This window comes from Calonectris borealis, chromosome 15, assembly GCF_964195595.1.
Source record: "Calonectris borealis chromosome 15, bCalBor7.hap1.2, whole genome shotgun sequence".
NCBI lineage: Eukaryota > Metazoa > Chordata > Aves > Procellariiformes > Procellariidae > Calonectris > Calonectris borealis.
In genome coordinates this window covers 22941394-22966550 of record NC_134326.1, presented here as the reverse complement: position 1 = coordinate 22966550, position 25157 = coordinate 22941394, and the positions used below count along the sequence as shown (strand labels likewise).

Here is a 25157-nt window from a genome sequence, read left to right as displayed (position 1 = left end):
AGTTTTCTAAGGCCTCTTTATCCAGTTCTGGCCTGTTTAAATGGACTTTCTGAAACCGTAAGGATTGGTAAGGCACAGCAGAAGAATCTGAGCCTTAGTAACAGGCTGACCAAAATTGTGTGTTGGGATGAAGGGAACCACCTCACTAGGAACAACGCTGAGCTCTGCTCAGCTCACACAAATGTATGAAGTCACACCATGTATGTTTAATACACTAGCAAAATATTTATTTTATAATGATAAAACAGGAGTGAAGGATTTCTTTTTGGTGTGCACCAGTAACTGTAGTAAAAGAATAAGGGGATTAATGGACTCTTTATACATTTCAATGACAAAAATTCATAAAGGTTAGCATCAAATTCAACTGTTCTCCATTTACAAGCATAAAACTTACCATAATACCCCCAAACACATATATAAAGAATTATAGTTTTAAAATCTATAAAAAGTAAAAAATATACAGTCAGAAGATCTAACTCTTATTCAAATCTTTAATATAAAATTGTAAACATTTATTTACACAAAGGAAATGTGTATAACAAAACTTTGAGCACCCTTTTCAATTGAATCGTGGTTTTTGGAAGGCAGTGGATGTTGCACAGTGACACTCTCACCTTTCCCACCCAACCAAAACCGCAGTTTATAAATAAAGCCATGGGCGGCTGGCTAGGTACAGTTCAGGGGAGCTACATCTTATTGCTCTGAAGCTGCAGCAAATGGAAAGCCCAAGTGCATATACAGACAGCTACATGTTAAAGGGCATAAAGGCAAAGCCCGGCCCTACCCATGCACCTATGTACATCTAAACGGTATTTTCATTTCCATTGAACTGTTTCAACTTTGTTACAGTGATACCGTATTTCCAACGGTCTGATCGCAGTGTGTGGACAGGGACCAAAACCAGACGCGAGGGCTGTTTTTTCTACGAGGTTACATGCTGTTTGGATCCTGTTCACATGTGAAGACCAATGGGCATTATAAGCCAGTTTGCCTAGAATCTTAATTTTAGTTCAACAGTACCACGAAAAGGCCCTGTCATCAAATCTAGATACCTTCCTGAACAAACCCTCTGGTCAAGCAGGGCAATATCCACCTTAGCTTCCAGAAACAGTGGAGGAAAGAGTACATCTGCATTTTCCTGGACATTTAGCTGGATTGCCTTTTTGGTAGTAATAATGCAAACAGCAGATGTTCTTTTCCTCCAATTAAAAAATCACAACTGGATGGATTGTATTTTTACTTATTCAGAACAAAGCCTGTGTGCAAAATCTACTGGAAAATGTAGCAGATTTCACCACAATCTAAACAGGGAAGAAAGAAAAGCTGAACCTACTACCCTGTTACTTCTCTCAAGTGTTTGTAAGGGGGAGAAAAAACTAGTGACACTGAAGGATGTCACTTGAAATTATGAGGTCCCAAGCACCCCCAACAGGAAGGGAAGGCACACTGGTGCAAAGTTAACCCTTAAAAATAAAAATACAGCAAACACTCCTTCCCCTGCCACTGCTAGTTTATATCTATACTCTTCTAATGACACTTACCTTGGACCAGTTTTTGGTTTAACTTAATAGTAAACCAAACTCACTAGCTCTTTTCTTAGATTGACAGTATAAGAAAAGTTAGCATCAGTTATTTGCATCTCAACTACTTATTCTAGAAAATATCAGAAGTGTCAACAACCAAAGTCACTAACACCTTCGTCTTCCCATCCAAAGACAATCTTTATGTTACCCTTTCAAAAGCTCTACGAGGGATTAAGTCTGCTTCAGTGAAGTTTTATCCACTATTCAACAGTGGAATCCACTGATCAATGCACATCTTTCACCAACAGTTCAACATGATGCAATATAAAATCTGTTCAACAGAGCGTAATTCATCCACGCTAGGCAAGTGTGCCAGACAAACCATGTTCCATGCATATTTGGAAAGGGTTAAAGTATTAGTGTTAAAAAGCAGTTTTTAAAAGTGCAAATTGTCTCATAAAGGAGCTGCAGATACAGTAAAATATTTTCCTTCTTTGAAATCAATGTTATCCTTCACTACCCTTCACCCACTCTGGAAAAAACCCTCTTTCACGCATCTCTGCAGTGCAGAAAACTCCGGAAGCCGCCAGTCTGTGTTGAAGGAAATTGCTTTTAAATCACAATGCTGGGTTTGGTTCGAAAGTTTAAAGTTTTCCAAAAAAGTGGATTTAAAAGGGAAGAGGTATTTGTGCATTTAAAACAAAAGCTTTCAACTTTATTTTCATTTTAAAATAAAGGTTAAGGCAAGGTGGTTTGTTGGTGGATAGGGGATTTTTTTGGTAGAAAGTAAGGACTTTGGAACACTGACTGTTCCCATTGTGGTTTTTGTCCTTTCTGGGACTGACCCCAACACACGGATAAGAGGTCTCCTTGGGCTGAGCTGAAGAACCAGCATCTGCTTCAAGGGATATTAAAGTAGTAAATCCACCAGTCCATAGAAAGATTATCAAACTCGTAACCCAGTATTAAAAGAAAAGTATTTAAAGGGGGAGACTTCCCATATTGGAGCAACCCTGATACAAGTACTCTCCCAGGCTGCCTGTGCTATTATTGCTGATAAGAACTTTTCACCTCTCAGCCAAATTCTTTTTTCCTCATTTTTATCCTGAAGTGACAAAGTCTTGTGCTCATTGCGTCACTGCTAACTTTGGGGAATGAACTGATCTCAAAAGTTAGTTTTACTTCTTATAACAAAGAAAACTACATGAGCTGTCATGAAGCAAAGCCTTCATTTAAATACAACTACCTTTGGAAATAAGTTATGAAGAAACAGGTGCAAAGTAAATGGCTTTACAATTCATGTTAAACCTACTACAGTTTAAAAGTTCTCCCATAAGAAATTCCCCCTTTAAACACAGCAAGGTATAAGCCAAGAACTGTGCCTCTCTACAACAGAGTGCAAACTGCAGCTTAAAAGACTACAATCTATTAAGACGACTACCTAGACTAACTGGCCAGGTTTTAATACTTTCTTTCATCTATCACCAGCATCTAGAAATATTTACTGTGAAATATCACTTGCTTATTGAGAGTACAGGCACATGCTTCAGCAACGGGGAAAAGAAACAATTCAAAACATTTTGCAAGCGTACTCAGGTGCATACAGCCTCTTCTCAAATAAAAAGTCAGAAGTTTGATGGACAGTACTATAACAGCATGTTAAGCTATGAACAAATGATGATTGCAAGTAATAGCTGCAGGAGACTAAGCCCTAAACACAATTTGTGCAACTATTTGCTTTCTTTCTGCACTATCTCTGTGGAATTTTGTTTTATTTTTAAATAATTAAAAAATTTAATTTTGGAACACTGCAAGTGAAATTTCTGAAAGGCTGGCTAGGACGCGCACAATTTTTTTTGACCTGTTCAAGCGTGCGACTCCTTAGAGACACCAAAATAAAGCACACTGTTCCTGCAGAGCTGCTTGGTGTGCCATTACCATGTATCAACACTCATTGAGAAGCAGCTCCAGTCCCTTTCCCAACCATTCACCTCTAATGCCTGCAAGTCTCCTCAATGCCACAGGTTTTTTGGTCCAAGTTTTGTTTATATTTCATGAAACAATTAAAAAAGTAGAACCCCCACCCCCATTTTAATGGGTTCCTAACAACTCATCCAAATCATTCATCCACTCCTCTGAAGTCCTGTTTTTCAGCAAAGAGTCTATCAGATCTGTGTCACCAGTTAAGTTCTGAAGTCCGTTATTGCCCGACTGGCCGCTGTAGGCAAAAGGTAGCTCTTGACTGGTTGTCCTCACAGGGTACCCTTGACTACAGTGCAGATTACCTCTGTTGGGCATTTGCTGATTTGGATTCTGGCTGAAAGCATTCAGATCTGGAACAGTCTGGTTCATGCCAGGCAAGACTTGCTGTGAGGGTACCTGCTGTTGCGTAGGTGGGTTTGTCCGCTGCTGTGCACCTAAAGATGACGACAACATCTGCCCAGAGACGGCAGCATTCATAGAGGTCATCGGTCTGCTGGTGCTTAGGCTTACCTGAGGCATTCCTTGGGCAAACTGTTGGTTGGCCATCTTTAGATGAGTTTGCTGCATGTGGAAAGAGGAGCTGGCAGTAAATGGTCCTAAGCCACTGTTTGCTTGTGTCTGGTTGTTAATATTAGGGATACCTTGGTGTTGCCAAGATGGATTTTGAGCCCCCATAGCAGCTGGTACTCTCGCCATCTGTGGCTTAGATAAGGTTGGATTCAGTGCACCTTTATTGTGCTGCTGAGAAATACTTGAGTTTGCTAAGCTATTCTGCCCATACCCAGCAGGAACTGCGGCGCCCTGGCCCAAGCTGCCTTGTCTCTGCATCGGTGGCTGTCCATTGGCACTTTGTGTTGCATGCTGGGGAACCATCTGTGTCATACCCGACGCCAAGTTGTACAATCCCCCTCGCTGAATGTTTTGCATATTGGTATACTGAGTCACCCCCCGATCCTGCTGACTGGAGCCCGACTGCAGTGGAGGAACAGAACTGTGTCCAGGTCCCATCTGAATCATGTTCTGGGTCTGAGGAAACATCCGTGGACTACTGGAGCTGGACTGTCCTAAATTACTGACCCCAGGCATGGCTGAAGATGACCCTGAAAGACACAGAAATATTTTGTACATTAAATACCTCGGTTCAACCAGAGCCAAGCTAGACTTGTAGACACTATAATCCAGAACGGAGGTGCAGCTGCATTCGTATAAACCAGCCTATGCAACCAACACACAGACAGCAGTACTTTAATTAAAGAGTGTCCATTGTTGCTCTATTTAGCACCTCCACCTTGATCTCAAACACAGATATGCCAATGTCCTGAGGAATCTGAATACCACTTCTAAGAGTTCAGCATCATCAATTTTAAAAAAATTGGACTTTTAAGGCAGGACTCCGATATTTCTTTGTGAACAAAGGTATACACACATGCTTTGACGTGCATGCACAATTTGCTAGGCTGTTAAAAAATACCACTTACTGCGCACACACATTGTCAGTTGTTCCATGCATACACTGTGCATACACATACATCTCTTATTGTACAACTGTAGGGTTTCCAGTCCTGTGTTTTCCCAATTTCAGAAATTTTTGGTCAAATATCTTTTGGATTTCCACAACGAAATATTCGCTATGTTAATATGCAATGCTGATAACCCAGCAAGATGATTTGCAAAAATAAGTCTTCTCAGCAAACCAAAAGAATCCTTTGTTCTTGTAAATTCTGAGAAAAAAAGTTTCTTCCTGTAAAAGAAACAGCCCCCTACTTAAAGCAAAAAAAAAAAAGAATAGAAAAGCACTGTGAAGTGTAATGCATATAGTCCCCCCCCACTTCTTACAGTCGACCAACGGAAACCTACCTACACTAGACTAGTACTTTCTCTACCTTCAAACCAAGAAGTAAGCTGCAGAATTTCTTCTTATTTTAAGGTAGCTGAGGAATATTGGCTCTCCATTATTATGAAATCAATTTTTATTCAAACATAATTTTATTCAAATATATTCAAATAGCATTCCAATTATATTGAATTAATTATCAACAAAGCACACCATAAAAACACCAATGTTACGGGGGGATGGATGGGTGGGGGAAGAGTCTTACTGGAACACTACAGTGAAGAGGACGTACACATACCAGGATTTAAGATGCAACAAATAGTTACAATCAAAACAAATAGTTTTAATGATACTGATGTTCATTATAGCAAAACATACTCTATTTCTAACAGGTGTACTACTGTATTTCTGTAGAAGAGTGGCAGGAGAAAAAAATGCTTCAGTGCAATATTTGAAGGATGCTACCGATCACTGTGTTAACACACAATCCTTTTCTACTGGTATCAAGTTTTTTCAGTTCAGGAACAAAACCCAGTCATAGCTCTACCAGACACTGCACAGTCATGAACACTGTCAGAAAGAGGGAATCACATTTCTATTTGCACCTTTTCCCCTTCAGTATTTATATCTGTGGGAACATAGAGAGTAAGGAAACAAAATGAAGGGAATAAGCACTTTTTTTGTACTCTAGGTTTATGAAAAAAGACACATGGCTTCTTGATGCCCTGTTAAGTAAGGATTTTTCAGGAAAGGAGATAAGTTTTTACTGTTCTCTAGTTCTTCCACATTCATGAAGCTATTCCAGCTTAACAGTAACAACACCTTTTATTTATCAGTGTTAATACACTGAAGACATACCAAGCTGCTTCTCCTACAAAAAAAACCACGACACTAACATGTAATGAAGAGAATTCAAGCTGCATTCCCTTCTAAAGGTAGCAGGGATAAAAATATTAGAGAATTTTAAACTCATCCTAGTAAATGAGAGAAATAATACATCACTTATTTTTCTTTAATGAGGGCTTGTGATAGATACAAGCAGTAGTGATGTTAGGCTTCAGAAAAAAAACCTGAATCCTAATATATGAAAGTTAAGGAGAATTTACAAACTGTCAAGGGAAATAGTAGTACAAAAAGGCCTTTAGAACAATGAAGGTACTTAAGAATTTTACCCATTTCCAAAGCAATATTAAGAATCAGAAGCTCAAGCTGTCCCAGATATCTGGGACAGGCAAAGCTGTTTATTTGCAACTGAATCAGAGTATAGGTCTAAAAGTTTTAAGCCACAGTGACATGGAAAGATGTTGTAATAAATTAATTAAAAGCTGTTCAACCCAGGAAATTTGAAGACTTGTTTTTTACTCCTGATTTTTTTCTGTCATTATTTCAACTGCCATGTTGACTTACCTGTGAACTGTCCAACCTGTTGCTGGTACAGATTCTGCGGTTGATCCTGATACTGGGGAGGTGGTCGAGTCAGATGCCGCTGCAGCTGTTGCTCTTGCTGCTGCCGCTGTTTCTCCTAGGAAAGGTCCAATGCAAGACACTTAGAAAACAAGTCAAGCTTTTTCCAAGGGTGACTATCTTGGATAAAAACAAGCTATCTGCATACTTTTATGGCAGAGCTGGTAATTAAAGGGGCTTCTGCAGCCTTAAGGTCACTTCAGACCTTTGTTCTCAAGGTTCAAACGCAGTCAGTTTAACCTGAAGCGACATGACTAGGAACTCAGAGACAACAGCACACATTACAGAAGTTATTGCAATGCATGTCTGAGGCCTTTAAAACATTGAAAATCTAAGATGTTAGTCTTTTAATCAATAACATAATCAACTGGCATTTTTAGCAATACTGTAAAGACACCAAGAGATACAAAAAGAGCAAAAGTGAGTGTGTATAAAAAAATTCACACACACTTTTTTGCTCTTTACCCCCAAGTCAATTTATTTTAGACCTCTCTTTAGAAATTAAATAAAAGTAAAAGTCATAAATATCAACAATGTTACACAGAAAAGGAAAAACTCAACATGTAAATATTTTCTAGCCCTTGTTTTCAAAATAAAAAAAACTATACACAAACCCTTATATACCACAGGTTTTCCTACAAGATTATGCAAAACTGAAGAACTAAAAGAAGCTATACGAGTTGTTACCACTGTTCAAAACCATTTTCTTAACAATGCACCAATCAATTGAAACAAACCCTACAAATTATTCAAAATAACCTTGCCTCTTTAAAAGCACATTCAACCCGTACCTACTTTATGATAAAAACATTTGAAAAGTAAAGTAAGCAAATTTTCTGTTAGGAAACTTTTGGGGAAAATGAAATTTAAAGCCTTGAGGGGAATGTCGAGAGTGTATGCACATGCACTAACAGTACACTCGGAGATCCCAACAGTGTAAACAGCCAACAAGTTGCTTTTACAATATGAAACATATCAGACATAGGATTTCTGGCTCTTCTTCCACAGATATCTTCAGCTGGACTGAAATTCTGAGATAACTAAGCAGCAACACAATGCACAACTACCTACTTATCTAAAGTTGCACAGGGCACAGAAGGGGACAGAAATTCCTTTCCAAGAGTACTGGGGTAAAGACACAAGCAGTAAGCCTTTAAAGAAGAGACTAGAAGGTAACAAATAGGCAGATACACATTACTGCCATCCTTTTGAAATATCTACAACTAAGAAGCTGTTGAGACATGCAGAGGAATGAAGAGGGCAGGCTGCTTGACAGAAAGGACCTGCTACTCGCAGGACCAGTCAAACCTGAAAGAGGCTGACCACAGAAGCCAAGGAGAGATGCCATAGTTCTGAGAGAAACTAAGAGCTGCAGAACCTGGCTCAGGGGAAAAAAAAAAAAAGAGATGTAGAATAGCAAATGCAAAGAAACAAAAGCTTTAGCGTGGCAGGGAATGGCACTGAAGCTACCCGAAACTATAATTCTCCTGCAAATTAGAGTTCAACTGATTCAGAAACCTTTTTGTAAAACTACATCCAGTATCATGTGTATCCAAATAAATAAATATCAAATTAGAATGCTAACAAGATCTAGCTTGACTGGGCAGCACGAGGCCAAGAAATGTGGCAAATGCAATATCCAAGTCTGTTCAGCTCCAAAGCAAAGCTGCTCCTTATTTGGGATCAGAGTCCCAGTATCACTATACAGAGATGCAAGATGCAGAAGTTAGTTGTAGTTACCGTAACTTGAACAGGAATGAAATATTTTCATAATACTGATATTTACTACAGCAACATGTGCTGGCTAAGCAGCAGCAAATAAGTAGGAAAAAAAAAATATTTCAACGCTGTTTGAGATACGCTACTTATCACCCTGTTAATACACCACCCCACTGTTCAGAGAGGTCTGACGTGTTAGGTCCATTACTTAGCTAAGGAAACCTACTGAGCCACAGCCCTAAGAGCTCTAATAATAGCCATTCACCAGCGGTGCAAAAGTACAAGCAGGATGCCAACACCCCGCATTTCCTTTCTCCCTATCTTCTTTCAAAGAGTACCTGTTTGTTAACATTTTGGGAGAATAACGATTAGTAATTTTTGCCATTTGATATTAATATACAAGGCATCAAAAACTGAATAATTTACTAAAAAGTATTGGATTTATTTATATAAGTTTATAGATCACAGAAATCATACAGAAAATATTTTATTGAAGATTTGGGCATTCCTTGTCTTCAGTCTTTAATAGTATTTTTATCAACATAATCAGTATTTCCACCACAATATTCCCTTAGCCCAAATTGTATTTTTACCCAAGTATCGCATATCTTTACCAATGTTCAAACAATTTTCTTTAAAACGTTGCCAAGCACATCCTTACATTTTTATCTACACTGCGTCAAGAACTGAAGGGGCTTTTCTGTCACCTCAATCTAGTCCTCAATTTTAAATCTCTAAGCGATCAAAAAGCCATTAGCTAGGACTTAGCACAGCCAGAGCTCCACAATACTGCAGATTTTACTACTACCCTCTTCCCCTCAAAATGTGCTCCCCAACGAAGATTTCACATTTTCAGTTCAGAGAAGGCTGTATTCAATTTCCTTCTTTCTTAAATAAAGCTTCTGATGGACAGTTGCTGCAGTAAAGGTTAAGGTGTCCACACACATACACAACCATTACCTGACCTTCTCTCACCATCTCTATTTTCCAAACTATCATCACAGTGAAAAGCCCAACAGGGTAACAACTCCCAACTTTAAAGGTGAAAACATTGAGATTTATCACCTTTCAACAGTGCTGAAAATCAAGGAAATTACATATTCCCAACTGTTACTAGTTGAAGGACTCCAGAGCATTTAATTTTTTTTTTTTTTAGTTCTCAGGGATAAATGCAGTTCACTTTTTATTTCATTAAACCACTGGCTCTTTTTTTTCCCCCTCCCATTATCCTCAAAGACAACGCTTCCCATGGCTCTTCCCTTCCCCTCTCCCCCATTATCTTCAAAGACAAAACTTTTCAGCAGTACAGATCACTACACTTTTTCCAGAAGATCTGAATACCAGGTTCTCCCTGGGTCTCACAAACCTTCTCTGAAAATTCATCTTCCCCTTCCTCCATACCAGATACTGATAATTTCTCTGTATGTGCAGTGCCAGTGCCTGGAACATGCCTGCATGGACTTTTAAAAATGAAAAAAAAGCACGAATGACGGGAATAAGGCCCTTTGGGCTGATTCCCAGCTGAAAGACTTGCAGAAGTTTTAAAGCTTAGAAAGGTTCACGCAAGGAGCCCGTTTCCCTGACAGAGGCTAAAACAGTTTTCTGCAGTCTGATGGACAGCAGAGTTACATTCTTCTGGCAGGGTGAGATGCAAGTTGGATACAGATGTCTAATTATTTTCCCCAAATAAACACGTGAAAGATGCTTTGAAATTTGAAACATGAGCTGCTGTGGATCTCACAGGGAAGAAAGGCAGAAGGCACGATGAGCTTAGAGTCCCTTGCTCATTGCTTCCATTTTTAAAGCTCTACAGAACACATCAACAGTCTCCCAACCTTCTCTTTTATTTTTGCTCTGATTTCATTTGCCTTTCTTCTTTCACAAAGAATTACACCATCGCTGGTATGATACTGTCTCTCCATGAAGGTACTGTTTTGCATTTTCACACTACTCAATTCTACCTGTTTTCTTCTTTTCATTCACCACAGTGCCTTGTAACAACAGAAAAAATAAGCCTCGGCAAGCAAGCGCTACGTGTTTGGATTACTTTTACAGAAACATAAAACAGCAATTATACTTATGATACCAAAATGCCTTGCAGTTTACATTCCTTATTTTGTAAGGTGATAACTATTCGATAGGATCTCAAACGCTCTTTCAGTCCAAAGCAAACCAGTGCAAAGAAAAAAAAGACTGCTGGCCCTCCTCACCTGCTCAGCCAGAAGATGTTGCTGTCTCTGCTCCATTAGGAATTGCTGCTTCTGTTGCTCCATGAGCAAGTGCTTTTGTTGCTGCTCCCTCTGCTTCTGCTGGTCCATCAGCATTTGGTGTTGCTTCATCACTGCTGCTTGCTGCTGATTGCTGAGATAAGGTGGGTTGCTGTGGTTACCTGCCATGGAGACGTTGGGAGCCTGGGCACCCACGCCAGGGCCCGGGACAGAAACGGGAACACGAGGAACGTTAGGAGAAGGGTTTTGATCCTGCAGAACAGAGGAGAAGTGACATGAGTTACAGAAAGAGGTTAGCCCTCCAGAATTTAGAAACTGTATGTAGTCACACAGATGAGGAAAGGCACTTTCATGGTGATGGCCACGATTTGTATTATTTTTAGCATTTTACAGGATAAGGAAGAGAGACTTTATAAACAAAGTCTACACAGGGAGGGGAATCATAACACATCTCAGAAAAACAGAAATTGTCAATTATTGATTATTTGTACATTTACACTATTTAATAAAAATTAGATCAGTTCCTTATATTTTGCCATCTTTATGCAATAGCTTCTTCACTTGTGAACCTTCTAACAGAAACAGCAAAGTGTGATACAGTTTCCAGTTCAGCTAATTAAAGCAGCCAAAACCCCATTTATAAAGTGCCAGACACAGAAGTGACAGTTCGCAGTTAAGGTCGGAAGCTCCATGACGTTCAGGAACGGTCTCAAAGCACTTCCCAAAGTCCTGCTCAAACAGGCGAGTACAGCTCTGTGTGCTCCTGCTCAGCCAGAGGAACGGCACCAGTTACAAACAGCAATTCAAACACAACAGCTTCAGTTAACTTTGGTGGCAGCTTTTCAAATGCTAAGTTTTACATTTTCATTATACGAAACATTTATTTAAATCCCGCCTCTTCTGTCAACATTTAATTCAACAAGTGTTTATGCCTCCCCTCCTAAAGTTGCTTTTTTTAGTATCGGAGTATTTACTATTTGCAGGTGAAGGGGAAGGCGGCTATCACTGATCAAAATGAGTCGTAACATATTTTTCCAGCAATCCAACATCACCATATTCCACAGAGAAAAACACTACTGCGGATAAGTCTGTTACTAATTTTTCGTAAGTCTGCTTTTTTTGGAGATTGGAACTTGGGATAGGCAAAAATAACATGGAACGATCATCGTTCAAGATCTGATACTATCCTCTTGGTACCGGCAAATCCATCTGAAATTTGACAATTTTTATCACTTTTAAGCACAGTTCAGCCTCATCTCAAATTACGCAAACAAATACTACTTTCACATTTAGAATTCAGCTAATGGGTTCGCCTCTTGGTGCTCACTCTCTGCAGTTTCTTAAGAAATCATGAGCCAAATATAGATAATGCTGTAATAAGTTGTTCTATATGTAAGCTTTTGAGAAATTCTCCAGAAGCATTTATCAGTATTTCTGTTAATTCAGTGCAAGCATGGCAGTGTAGATGCAAGGTCACCCTCATGTTTTTCAGTGAGGGGAGATGTGACATGCACAATCATCTCTACCCTTCCCCTTCTTCTTCCATCAAAATGTCGTTAGATTGTTACTTCTGCTAGCTTTTAAAAAGATTAATTTTTTTTGTGCCTTATGAAGCACACATTTATCTCAGATTTTTATTTGTATCTCAGTGTGGTCTTTATCACAGACTAATCACATCTTTTTCACATTTTTTTTGTTTTGTCGAGGGAACATATTACTACAGTTGGATCTCCAACAGCTTTTGCTAGAGGAGCTTTAATCCTCGTAACAAAGACCTTTTTTCTCAACAAGCCCTCTAGTATGTGCACTGCAGGCGCATGTTACAGAATCCCAATGAGTCTATACCTCTATCCACTATATAAATTTCCACCTGCAGCATACCTGTAGTATCAGTTATATATAAGGCAAAGAAGCACCATCTGGAATTTTCCTTTACAGGAAAATCTGAAGCATATTGCTTCAAGCAGACAAATATTACTATTACTCATTCTTACAGATATATTTCTGTCCTATACCATGCTTCCCCAATCCCCAGAGACTTAACCAATAACAAATTCTTAGATTTGAAAAGCCCTAAGGAACACCCAAGAAATCAGGAATGCAGCCCCCACTTCCAATTCTCTTCAAAAAAGCAGCAACCGAAGGCATATCTTTTTATAGTAAGGCAATCCTGACACAAGTAGGGACTAAAAAGAAGGTAAAGAAATCAAAGCTTCTTTGAGAACACTGTTTAACACTACAGTTTTACATGAGTTATTTTAGGCAAAAGTTTACAAAGCATCTATTTATCTTTGTAAGTAGAAGCTTCTATGAAGCATGACATAATTTGTTGCCCACAAAGTATATTAAGCTGGAAATTACACATTACCACATGACCTACAACCAAGTATTAAAAACCGTCCCCAGTGGAAAAGAGAGTTCTTGATTCTTGTCTTAGCTTATTCCATATTATCATTTTCTTCTTTAAAATCACGCGGCAACTGTTTTGAAACAATACCAAGTAACCTGTACTCTAGCCTTACCTATGCAACACCCTCTTGCAAAACCTTAAATCTGCTGCCAAACAAAGGTAACAAAAACCAGAACATTCACCTGACTGTGCGGTAGTCGGTAGGCAATGTTTCCAGACTTGGGTTTCAACAGGATCATCCCATTTTGGTCGTCGCTCACGTGAGACAGCGGAGGCTGCTGGCGCTGTTGTATGTATGCCAACATGGGAGTCTTGTTCTGACCAGGTACTGCAACCCCCTGTTCGCATTCTGCTTTGTAATGTGAAAGAGGTTTGGTGTTCCCGTAGTCCAGCATAGAGCCTTGACTATTCACAGGGTTCTGGTTTAAGCTGTTTTGCTGATGACCCAAAATGTTCACATGGTAATTGCCTCCAGCTCTCGGTGAGCTTTTATTTCCCATATTAGGCATCATGAGTTTCTGATTATTGAAGTCTGGCTGGTAAACTGATGGGCTGGTGGGATTGTCCATGGGATATGGGACAGCCAGTGGACTATGAGAAGGCCCAGACTGTTGCCATGTAGAAATCTGATTTGTTTGGTGGACTTGTGAAGCTTGCTGCTGGTTCTGCAACATCTGGTCTCTCTTCTGCTTGGCAGCAATTTGCTGAAGTTGGTGAGCAGAAGACATTTCTTTGGCACTTCCTGCACCCTTCCCAGGTAACAACACATTGGAGAGAGGCCTCTGGACATTCTGAGAGTGGTTTGATGCCTGCATCATGGGCTGATTAGGATTTTCAGTCATTGACTGACTGGAAGGCTGAAACATAGCCTGAGAACTACCAACCGCTGGAGAAGCGGCACTTACAGGTACAGAAGCAGCACCAATAAATGCTGAACCTGATGAAGTAGATCTCACCTGAGGAGATCCCATCTGTTCCTGTTCAAAGGGTGCTGGGGAAAACTCAGTCTTTATGTTAATATCTTGTGGCAATGGAGTCTGTGCAGCTGAATTTGAAGAATCTGCATCTTTTTTCTCTTCAAAGTCTTCATTAAAGAGATCCTTCATGTCTTCATCTGGCACTGATCTATTAAGCTCTTCAATAAGTTCCTTCCATTCTTGCTCATTAAGATTAAGATCAGGCATCAAGTTATTCTGAGATATAGAACCCCCTGCTCCAGCAATCATACATGGAAGATCATCCACGGGCTCCTGCTTCAGCTCTTTGTTCAAACTCAGAGGAAATGAGTCATCGGTATCACCCCCTCCATTCATTTGCAGGCTGGAATCTGGAAGACACTTCTTGCTGATGCCATCTAGCCCCATCGGATGTTTTCCATTAAGTTGTAAGGTATCTCCGCTGCCAGATTTCTTGTCAAGATGATGGAGTGGAGACACAGGGGGCATTCCATTGGAAGAACCACTCACTCCGCCAAGACCATCATCACGACGCAGCTTCTTGGACACAGAAAATACATCACCATAGCCATTCTGCTGGTCTCCATTCTGAGGGGAAGCAGCACTATCAAGCTTTCTTTTCACAGTCTCATGGAGCTGCTGAAAAGAAGGAAGGTTTTAGTTATTTATTATGTTTCATAGATTAGGATTTTTATTTCTTACCAGAACATTGTCTAGCTCTGAATAAAACATTTTAGGAAAAAAAGATTAAAAAAAAGGTTACATCTTTGCTTTGATAAGATTTGTTTTACAAGTCATTACATGACATGACTTCCTTACTATAATATCTTAGGGTAAACTTTCAAAAATATATACTATATCAAACAGAGCCCCCTCCTTCAAACAAAACCAAAAGCTGCCATATACTTTGAAAACAACAAAAAGTTGAGAAATGGCTGTGAATGGGAATATATTATGATTTTTCCTATTCAAAATGAAAAAATATTGAAGAATGTTAAGATTCAAATTTTAGCTGAGAATAAAAACCTGTATTTTATTTGGCCCATGCACATACAGTATAATTGTTCTGTAAGACTGCTTTATAAAGCAGTCTCACATTTAAATATTTGGAGAAAAAGAGAACCACTCCTCTTGTGATTATAATTTTTGGAGAAGAACTATGTATATAAATTTTGTACACAATCACATTTTTGGCACTAAAGCAAAACCAGTTTGTCACTAAGCGAGTACTGTTTCACACATATGTAAAATGCAATTCAGAGTTCAGTCAATTCTAGCACAGCAGAGTAAGTTTATTCCTTTCCGCCTTTCTCGTATTTGCCAGCTGCTCCTCTCTGCACTACGGCCACCGGAGCCCCAACCAGCTCAACAGTTGGCTTCTCGTAGCTAGTGAATGCACATATTCTTTTTCTTGTAGTGCCACCTAGAAGCAACCAGAGGGTACAGCAACAGTTTTAGAACCAGAGTTTCAGAGCCTTTGTTCAACTTCTCTTTCCTGGCTGCATTCTTTCAAATACAAAGTTCTTTCCATTGACCTCAAAAACATCTGAAAACAGAATTCATGCACACAAAGATGACTATAAACTTTTCCTTCCCTCAGGTGCATTCTGTAAAAAAAGTTGTGCTTTGCTCGTGCTGGAATGCTACACCAACACAGACAAACCCGTAGAGCAGAGACACTGCTCGAACAGAGCAGCGCGCTTCAAGAGGGGAAGCTCCCCTCAGCTCCCCTGACCTGTACGAGATACCTTTGTACATCTCGGCAGGACACAGGAGGAGAATCCCCGCAAAAAGCCACCCGTCTGAAGCGTGGTTCACTGAACAACAATTCTCTCAGATGACAGAAAAGCAGCTCATTAAACAAACCTCAAGACAAGTATGCTGATTTTAATATTACTCGCAGTCTCCACAATGCAGTCCACTAACCCTTGGGGAAAACTGTCTCATCCAAGAACAGGGGAAACCTCAAGATCTCACCACTCAAGCAAGAGGTTGTATGTAGAGCCAGCATAAACCATCAGAAGAATTTCACAGCACTTGCCTGGGCAACAGCATTCTTTGATTGAAGGGCAGAAGGACTGGTTCACAGTTAATTGTTGTGATTTTTTTTTTAAACAGGCTACAGTTAGCTGATCTTTGGAAAAAACACTATTTGTTTAATGCTTGCATAGGTGGCAGCAAAACTTATTTTTATCTGAGGGATAGACTGCAGCTTCCCAGGAGACTATGATCTTCTAGATGGTTCATGGAAGCAGCAGAGTAGAGAGATCAGCAGAAGGCCTAGTAGGACGAGGCGAGGTATACATTTGGAGAGGAGACTGGAACTTGAATTCTCTAATTTTGAACATTAGGTCTACAGCTTAGAGTAGCAGATCTAGAGTGAATTTTTCAAATACCAACTTGAAAGAATAATGGAAATTTACTTCTTTGTAAAAAGGCAAAAGAGCACAAAGCAAGGAAGCCTCAATTCAATCGCAACCTTTAGCTTTCAGCAAGTTTCCCGTTGTTTACTTAATACTCCAACCGGGAAAACCGAAGCTCAAGGTGGATGAGTAACTTGCCTAAGGTCATATGATGAGTCAATCACTCAAAGTTTGGGAATGGATCCTCCTTAATTCTAAGTCATTAGGGACAAACACACTCCCTGAAAACTGACATACAAGTAATAACTTAATGTTTGTACACTGAACATATTCTTCTCATAGTTGAAGCAAATTTCTATATTAAAACAGAATATATGCCCATTGGGGTCACTGCTGTAATTATAGTTCATATAGACAACTCATGGCAACTCGGATTTTGGTAGCACTATAGCTATAATTGCACACAGCTCTTCACAGGCTGCAAAACCCACCTGGGTTGCTGGACAAATATTCCAGAAGTTAATCTGTCCTAAGGTCTTTGCTACTGCACTACACCATTTGCAACACATGCAGCTACCTAGTCTAAAATTAAACCATCCATGCTTATAAGCTACACTTACTGTAGTCTAGAAAAAGATACAGACCCCTGATATCCATCACAAGCTCCTTCTGTCAATAAAAACACACAGGAGCTTTCATATCTATATGGGTTTTAACAGTCATAACGCTCAGGTATCTGATTCTTGGTGATATCTTGACTTTAGTTGCTCTAGACAAAGTTTCACCTAGAACTATATTCCTTTGTCAAAAAAGGTTATTAAAGAAAAAACAAGTTTAATAAATTTACTAATGAAGTAAAATTTGGGGTGACCGCTTCCGGCCTTGCTTCCCCTCAGCTAAATCTAAGATTATTTGAAAGATATCCTACCTGTACACGACAGCCAATAGACATGCAGGAAAGAAGAAAATCTGCTTATCTTCTATCCGTATCAGAAAAGATTGAGCCCAGTTCATAACCAGGACACTTAACTTCTGAGTTTTAGAAGCTATTCACCAACTGTACTTGCATCCTAGTTCACTTTTCACATGAAAAAGAATCAAAAGCGTACTTGGATATTGTGGCAGTAAGTCTACAGTGAGATTTATGCTACTGTAGTTAGCTATCTACAATACAGCCAGCTAACCAGCTTAAAACTAACCTAGTAACAGTGTTCCATCTTCTACCTCCTTTCCTCTCTCAAGAAGAGACAGTGCTATAAAAACTTGTGGGGGCCAAAAGTTACAGGTTCCTTCTCCTCTGTCATTAGAAATATATCCTGATACCCTCTATTTACTCACGTTTAATTTTGAATAACAGAACCTGAAATTCTCACACCAAATACATTCATATAACTACTCTGCAAATAATGCAGCTTTCCCTTGTGAAATTCCTTTCTTATATGCATTTCTTACACACTATCTCACCTCTTGATTTCCTAACAGAAAAAGAAGTATTGAACTAAATTCTTCCCCAATTTGTCTGTGTCTATCCAAATAATCTGGTTTTGGGGGAAAAAATAACACAGAGCATGTGAGATACAAGTCAGACTGCAAGCTATCTACATATCAAGCTGCTCCAACAGAGTTCTCAGGGCAAGAAAAACCTGTTCTCTTCTGCCAAAACTCAAAAAAAAGAAACACTGACAAAGTGAAGCATAGCTTGCTACTCACTAAGAAAATCCCTTTAGCTTTAATTTTATTGTCCACTGTCATTCTGTAAGGCACAGTGGCCCTCTGGTATGCTGTCCATGGTTTCCTCAGCAGAATCAATCCATTTTATTTATAACACAGGAGCCAATCCTTTCCATTGTCACAAGCTCGGATACAGAAATGTATTCCCATTTTCTCAGCCTACTCAACTTTCCAACAAAAGATGAACCTCCAAGATCTCTGCTATTTAGCTTTGCCTAGAAGTATTACCCCAAAAGCATTTGTCTAAAGTATTTAAACCAATACAGGAACAGTGCAAAGAAAGGAATGTAAGCGGGCCTCAGTCCTGTGGCCCAAGACAGGACATAAAGTTTCTCAAAGAGCCACAGGCTGCAGCTCCTCCACATCACATCAGAGCTGCATTTTATTCACGTGAGCAAAACAGACAGTCCTCAACATGGTAATAAATACACTTACTTGGCAGGAGCACACATGCAAGTCGGGCCATAACTGTGGATTCTGCATGTGAGGAACACAAACTGATAAAACCCAGGTGTCCAACACACACAGCCTCTGAGCATGTAATTCACAGTACATACACTCTGTACTTGACTAGGACACAGGACCACAATGCCGGAGATGGATGCGTGCCCAGTCAAATGACAAGGCTTCCATCAGAAAACAGACACCACACAAATAATTTTGATAAGCTATATTCAATCTCTGTCTTAAACCGACCAGTTTTACCACAATGATGCTCAGCCATACAGTGGTCTTAGTGCAGGGGCAAGTTGGCAGGCTTCATAAAAGCTGCCCACAAACTACCACGGAAGCCCAACAAGAAGAAATTGGAAAAGCTTCAAAACTTCATCTCCAGCTGTTGGCACTGGCAGAGTTCAAAACGTCAGAGTCCAGTGCAGCGCTCTCTTACTGCCTTGGTGGGAAAGGGGCATGAATCACTGATGAAAACAGTGGCACAAAGTTCTTCTGTTTTTTGTTGTTTGGGTAAAAGAGGAGAAGATTACCCCAGGAATCAAAACATCAGTGTGAAACACTCAATACCTGAAACTAGTTTTAGATCATAATCTGAAATCAATGACATTTCAATGTGTTAGAACTTAACAAGTGCATGAAAGTTTAGTTCACGCTGTTTGCTTGAAAGCAAGAAATCCTTCATAATGCAGAATTTTTAAACTGAGGACAGTCAACTAAACTGCTTTTGTAAAAATCCAGTAATTTGTTATACTTTGAGTCCTGTAACCAAAGACAGTAAATACATATATATATAAAATAGAAACTGCATGCATGTTTCATTTTTTCTGAAAAAATACCTAGGGAACACAGCAGAAACAAAACTTTAAAAAAATCTGATTCTTACACTGCGCCTTTTAGGCTCCATAGAATGTTCTTGTTTAGTTTTTTAAAACATCTGTTACAGAGATTAAAATACTCTTACAGGATTCAATAGAGCTTTAATTTTTTGTATTTTATTTGGAATACGTTTACCATTTCAGTCTCAGAATTAAGTTATGTCTACAACGATTTGTCATGAAATACCAGCAAGAGAAATATAATGCTGGTCATTTTCAAAGAAGAAATGCTGTATTACTCTAGAAACATAATAAAAATCTAGTTTCGATACACCTCCGAGCTAGATGCCAGCATTCACCTAGAAGGGGAAACCAAAACAGAATATATCCGTTTTTCTGCCACGGAAGTGGTAGTATTGCAGCACAGATAGGCTCCCATGAACCAGAGCTGACAGTAGGTCTTCTACAGACATAGATTCTCCTCTCCTGCCTGGCCAAGGAGAGAAGCAACAAAGATGACAACATTTTAAGCTGGAACAATGATGCAAATGTAAGAAATTGTTATGTATGAATTTTGGATAGAAAACGCAACACTTCGACTACACGACAAGAACTCCCCATTTACTGTGCATCTACACACAGCTTCCAAAGTTGCACTCCCGCTGCAAGGAAAGCATTTTATTACCCAATGCGTTCCTGCATTCCACTGTGTTGTCAGAACCAAACTGCTGGACCAATTTTAATTTTGACTTTCACTTTAATTCCAGAAGACTCTTGTATTTGGGTGACTGCCTGCTGGAGTGAAGAAGGACTGTGGATATGCACGTCTATAAATATCCCAAGCCTGCATTAGTCACAAGGGGCAGCTTCTGCTACAGGAATTGTTCTGCTGAATCAAAAAAACCCGCTGTGCCTTCAGCTGCTGTGCCGGATCCTCCACCTCACTTGAACTTAACAGCAGCAGCAGATCAGTCACTCCCAGATCCTTACAATTTAGGAAGCATCACTGCATATCTAACTAATCCAGTAAGGGAAATGTTTCAAACATACAACAATACCTCACATAGAATTAAAAGGAGACAAAGAAAAACCTGTCTGAGTTGTTGGGCAACAAACTATCAGACTTGTCAGCAAAAACAAACAATGGTGGCAAGACTACACTGCACTATAGTTATGTATAAATAATGTGGAAATAATTTGCTATTTTTGTGGTAAAACATAATTTCACAATTTAACACCCCTATACCACAGCTTCCACAAAAATGAGGTCTCCTGAATTGTTAGTGTACCAGCCTGAGCTTTGTTAGTGGAATGCTATTAGTGCTTGCCAGTAAAATCCAGGCAATCTATTCCCTTTAATTTATTACTTTAGGTCTTTTCAACCAAGAAACTTTGCATTGCTCTCTTTATACTTAAATTTCTTTTTAAAATTTTTACTTGGTGCCTTTGCTTAAATTAGAACTTACCTATTATTAATGTAAAAACTTCTATCGCTCCCAAATAAATGCTGGTCTGCTCTTCAGCTTTAACACAAAGCATTCCCAAGACAGGCCACCAACCAGGCCTTCTCTGCCCATTCCAGAAATAGTTTGTGGTTTTGTGGCAGTCCTAGACAAAGCAAGCCATCTACACAACAACTGCTCTCAGGTGGGGAAAAAAAGCAGTAAGAAACAGGGAGCAGGTCTCTTTCCAAGAGACCACACCATAAAACAAGGAGTGGAGGTGAAAATCCAGGTCTTGCCGTTCTCATTCCTGTGTCAAGGAAACACTTTCTGTTCAGCTCAGTGATACGTTATGTTATAATCTATCAGACAAACACAAGGAAGCCAACCTTTCTACTGCAGAGAATATAAACAACGTATTAGAATGAATCAGAACCTCGCAAAGAGAAAAGAATGTGCTAGGGGACAAGTCCTTTCTCCTCCCAACTTCCCTGTTTCTCAAAAATGTCAGATTAACACAAGGGACAATACATTATCCAAACACCAAGCATCTTCCACTTTGAACATAGTCTTAATAATGCCATCTTAAACAACAGAATTATGAAGTAAATTTCAACATCTGAATTTTCCATTAAATAACAATCTCAAAATTAAAAAAAATAGGAAGCTAATATGTTTTTCATCTTTTTCCTCAAATGAAGGACAGGCCTACATGGTGCAAAAATCATCCAGGGCGTTTCTGTATCAATACTTCATTCTCTTGGCTTCTGTGGCTCAAATTTTAGAGCTGCTTAGTAAGAAAACAAAGGATGAATCTGCCCCTTACTTCTGCTTGTAAACAAGATCCATCCAGCTTCAGGATCTAAAACAGAAAAAAGACTAATGGAAGAGAAAATACCTGATTTTGGCCACTTAAAAAAATCATACAAGACATTAAGAAGGGAGTGGCGGTGCCATCCTGTTCCCCATGGCTATTCTGAATTCGCAGAAGATGCTCTGAAGTACAGCATCTGGGAGTGCGGACATCGTCCACTGTCCGCACTTGTGGCAGTGCAGCTTCACGTCCTTCTACCACCAGTCCTCAAATGCTAGATCACAAACCTTTACATTTACATCAGCTGCTTTCTCTTTCAATGATCAAAATAAATGCTTTATTAACTTTCAACACAAAGTACCAGTTTCCAAGAGAAGATTCGTACGCAGCTTCATGGAAAACTCTGGATCATAACAGCAATGATAGCTGATATAATGCATGTTTCACTGATCTAGCAGCATTCTTTTGAAAGGAATGTGGCCAGGATATTTTAAAACAAGATAATTTTGGTGTTCATCCAAACTTTATTGAATATTGTAAACCAAACCCACGTCCTTCCCGTACAAAGCACAAGCTTGGTCTTGATAACAGCTACATGATTGCTAGAGGTAAAATACCAACCTAGAGAGGTACCTTTTACGCCAAAGGAATGAAATTAGCAGCAGAGGTTTTCTGTTGTTGTTTTTTTTCAAAACTTGAATTACTAAGCAAACCAACTTTATACCCTAGTAACGAGGTGATGAATCAGCAGCTGCAATTAAGCTTACAGTCATGTATCCTAGGAAGGAAACAGCAGGCCAGCACGAGGAAGAGTCATTCATACACTAAACCCCTCTTCTGTTGTGTAAATTGGCCACTGGCAGCAGCTTCCTGTACAAGAAGGGCTTCCCCAGATGTGCAGGGTATTTCAGAACCTCACTGCTGTTGAGAGTCCTCATTATAATGGATGCTAATTAGATCAAATCCACATCCAAAGCAATTTAAAAGAAATAACACCAATGAATCAAAGACGTCTTTCTTTTAGAAGGTCAATATGAAGACGTGTGGTGGCAGTTTAAGCGACAGGATTTGACATGCTAAAGAGCTCTGTGTGTAACAAAAATAGGCATTATTAATGGATAGAGCCCCATATGCAAAAAGCCTTAGAGCCCAGACAGGAAATAAATAGAAATCCCACCAAGTCTTTAGATAATAAAAATACAAGTTTGGGTCATTTTTGTTCTGACACAAGTTTACATTCAAGATCAGTCTACTAAACAGCAGCTACCTGGGAAGTTTTACAGAGTCCCCATCAGGAATGCACAAGGCTTCCTCTCTTCCTCAAAGACTCTTCTTTAACAACCATCTGAAGTGCTCTAACTGTGTCACAAGTACCTTAGTCTTCAGAAAAGTCAGTATGTCCTAGATTCTCATATGTGTATTAGCAAGAATAGAAACAATCCAGCTCCATACCAATTTCAGTTCAATCTTGTAAATACTACAAACTGCACACATGCTGCCTGGTGCTAGCTACATTAAAGCTGACACGGATGTGCCCGGTGTTTCACTATTTCACATCATGTCCAGTCATACCCAAGTAAACTCTATCACGATTCCATTTTAAAAACGGTAACTAAATGAGGTTCAAGACAGCAGAGGATCACATCCTCCTTTCCTTCCAATCTGATCAAACACACATACCATCTCAAAAACATGATTTAATCTATGTTAACCTGGAAATGTCTCACGTTAATCCAGTATCCCCTTTTAAAGCCACTCAGAACAGTACCGTACCATTTTCATGCAGGGCACCATTTAGAAATACCTGGTTTTAAAAAAGACAGGTATTGAGACAGGCAACCTTTAAGAGGGTATCCTACTAACCTACATTACTGACACATTAGTACACAGCAGTATATTTAAAGGGCTCAGAATAAGTTAAGCAATAGCTATCTTGATATACAAACAGGGCTGTATGAATATATCCTGACAACCAGAAATGCTAGAGAAGCCAGAGAAACATTAAGATTTTGAGCCAAGCCAGTTTTTAATGGGTGGAGTGGGATTCCCATAGTGTTCACACCCACTAGAGTGAGTGGCAAATAAGCAGCTGCCTTTCCACGAAATTCTTTCCAAGATGTACCAGAATTAATAGACGCATTATTTGTCTAAACAATTCCCCCGCAGTAATAAGCATATCCTTATCAAGCGACTCCACTAAACCCTGACAGCCTACATTAAAGACACAGGCAAGGAAGCAAGCAAAAAATCCAAAGCCACCGCAGTATTAACGCTCCCCGAGAGTTTCTGCAGGGACATTTTGGGTGAATTAGCCAGAAACAGTTCACAGAACGCTACTCTGAACGACCGTAACCCTCGCAGGCGGCCACCCCCTATTCCTCCCCCAGCAGGCAGCAGTCTTTATGTGCTCTTCCAGCGCGCAAAGGCGACAGGAGAGAAAATACAACAGCCCTTATCAGCTGCGAAGTTGTAAGCCTAGCGGAGGCGAGCACTCCGCCAGGCGACGGCAGCCTCAGCCCTCCCGCCACACCAGCCGCGAGGGCTCCTTCTCCCCCCCCGGTGCCCGCTCCAGAGGAGGCTGCGGTGCCAGCCGGCACAACCACGCCGACCGCCGGCTGCCTCCGCGGCCCCTTACCGCGATCAAGGTGCTGCTGCGGCCGTGCTGCTCGCCGCTCGCCGCCTCGGCGTCCAGGCCGTTGGCTCCGGTCCTGTCGGCGCTCCCCGCGACGGCGGCGGCCGGCGGAGGGGGCGCGGGCGGCGGCGGCGCCGGGGGCGGCTGCCGGTGCTTGCCGGCCCGCTTGGCCTTGGCCTGCAGGCAGCGCTGGTGCAGGGCGAAGGTTTGCTGGCGCTCCAGCTCCAGGCGCTCCGGGGACACGGCCTGGTAGCGGGACTCGCAGGCGCTGTGGTGCCGCCGGCAGAGCTCGATGCGCCGGCGGAGCCGCTCCATCACCGCGCTGTGCCGCGGCACCACGAACTCCGCCATGGGGCAGGGGGGCAGCACCATGGGCCGGAGAGCGAGGGGGGCGGCCGCCGCCGTTCACCGGCTCCTCACACCGGCCCCCGCCATGGCGGGGGCTCCCCCCCTCGGGCCTTCCCCGGCCTCCGCCGCTACCGCCCCTCCCGCGGGCCTTACCTGGGCCCCCCGCCGGGCTCGCCCCCGCCCCGGTTCCTCCCCCCCGGCCCGGCCCGGCGCCCGCTCGGCTCCCCCCGCCCCACTTCCTCCTTCTCCCCCGAGGCCGGTGCCGCTCCGCTCCCCCCCTCTCCCTCAGCCGTGCCCGGTGGCCGCTGCCCACCCCCTCCGGGGCCCGGCCGGAGCCCGCTCCGTTCCCCCCCGGCGCAGCGCGGCCCAGCGGCCGCCGCTCTCAGGCGCGGGCCGGCCCGAACCCCCGACTCCCCATTGTTATCCGCGCCGCCGCCATCTT

The 25157-nt window shown here is 41.1% G+C and overlaps 1 protein-coding gene across 3 annotated transcripts; it reads right to left on the bottom strand.

Annotated features, from left to right (window-relative positions):
- Positions 1–473: 473 nt before the first annotated feature.
- MAML1 (mastermind like transcriptional coactivator 1) lies at positions 474–24900 on the bottom strand. Of its 3 annotated transcripts, none has more exons than XM_075164734.1 (5): positions 24371–24900; positions 13344–14756; positions 10734–11003; positions 6748–6862; positions 474–4606 (listed from the first exon to the last, which is right to left on the bottom strand). In XM_075164734.1, the coding sequence occupies exons 1-5, from the start codon at positions 24737–24739 to the stop codon at positions 3615–3617; spliced, it is 3159 nt and encodes a 1052-aa protein (XP_075020835.1). In that variant the 5' UTR covers positions 24740–24900; the 3' UTR covers positions 474–3614. The 3 variants fall into 3 exon arrangements, with proteins under 3 accessions (XP_075020835.1, XP_075020836.1, XP_075020837.1); XM_075164735.1 differs by having other exon boundaries at positions 13344–14753; XM_075164736.1 differs by lacking the exon at positions 24371–24900 and adding an exon at positions 17409–19271.
- Between the last annotated feature and the right edge of the window lie 257 nt (positions 24901–25157).

What these genes read in the sequence shown, in the direction of transcription:
- MAML1 (XM_075164734.1), bottom strand. Translation starts at nt 24,739, where the DNA reads ATGGTGCTGCCCCCCTGCCCCATGGCGGAGTTCGTGGTGCCGCGGCAC. An exon ending in ACCGACTACCGCACAGTCAG is followed by an intron (nt 11,004 to 13,343) that starts GTGAATGTTCTG and finishes TCTGTTCTGCAG; the next exon opens with GATCAAAACCCTTCTCCTAA. An exon ending in ACAGGTTGGACAGTTCACAG is followed by an intron (nt 4,607 to 6,747) that starts GTAAGTCAACAT and finishes TGTGTCTTTCAG; the next exon opens with GGTCATCTTCAGCCATGCCT.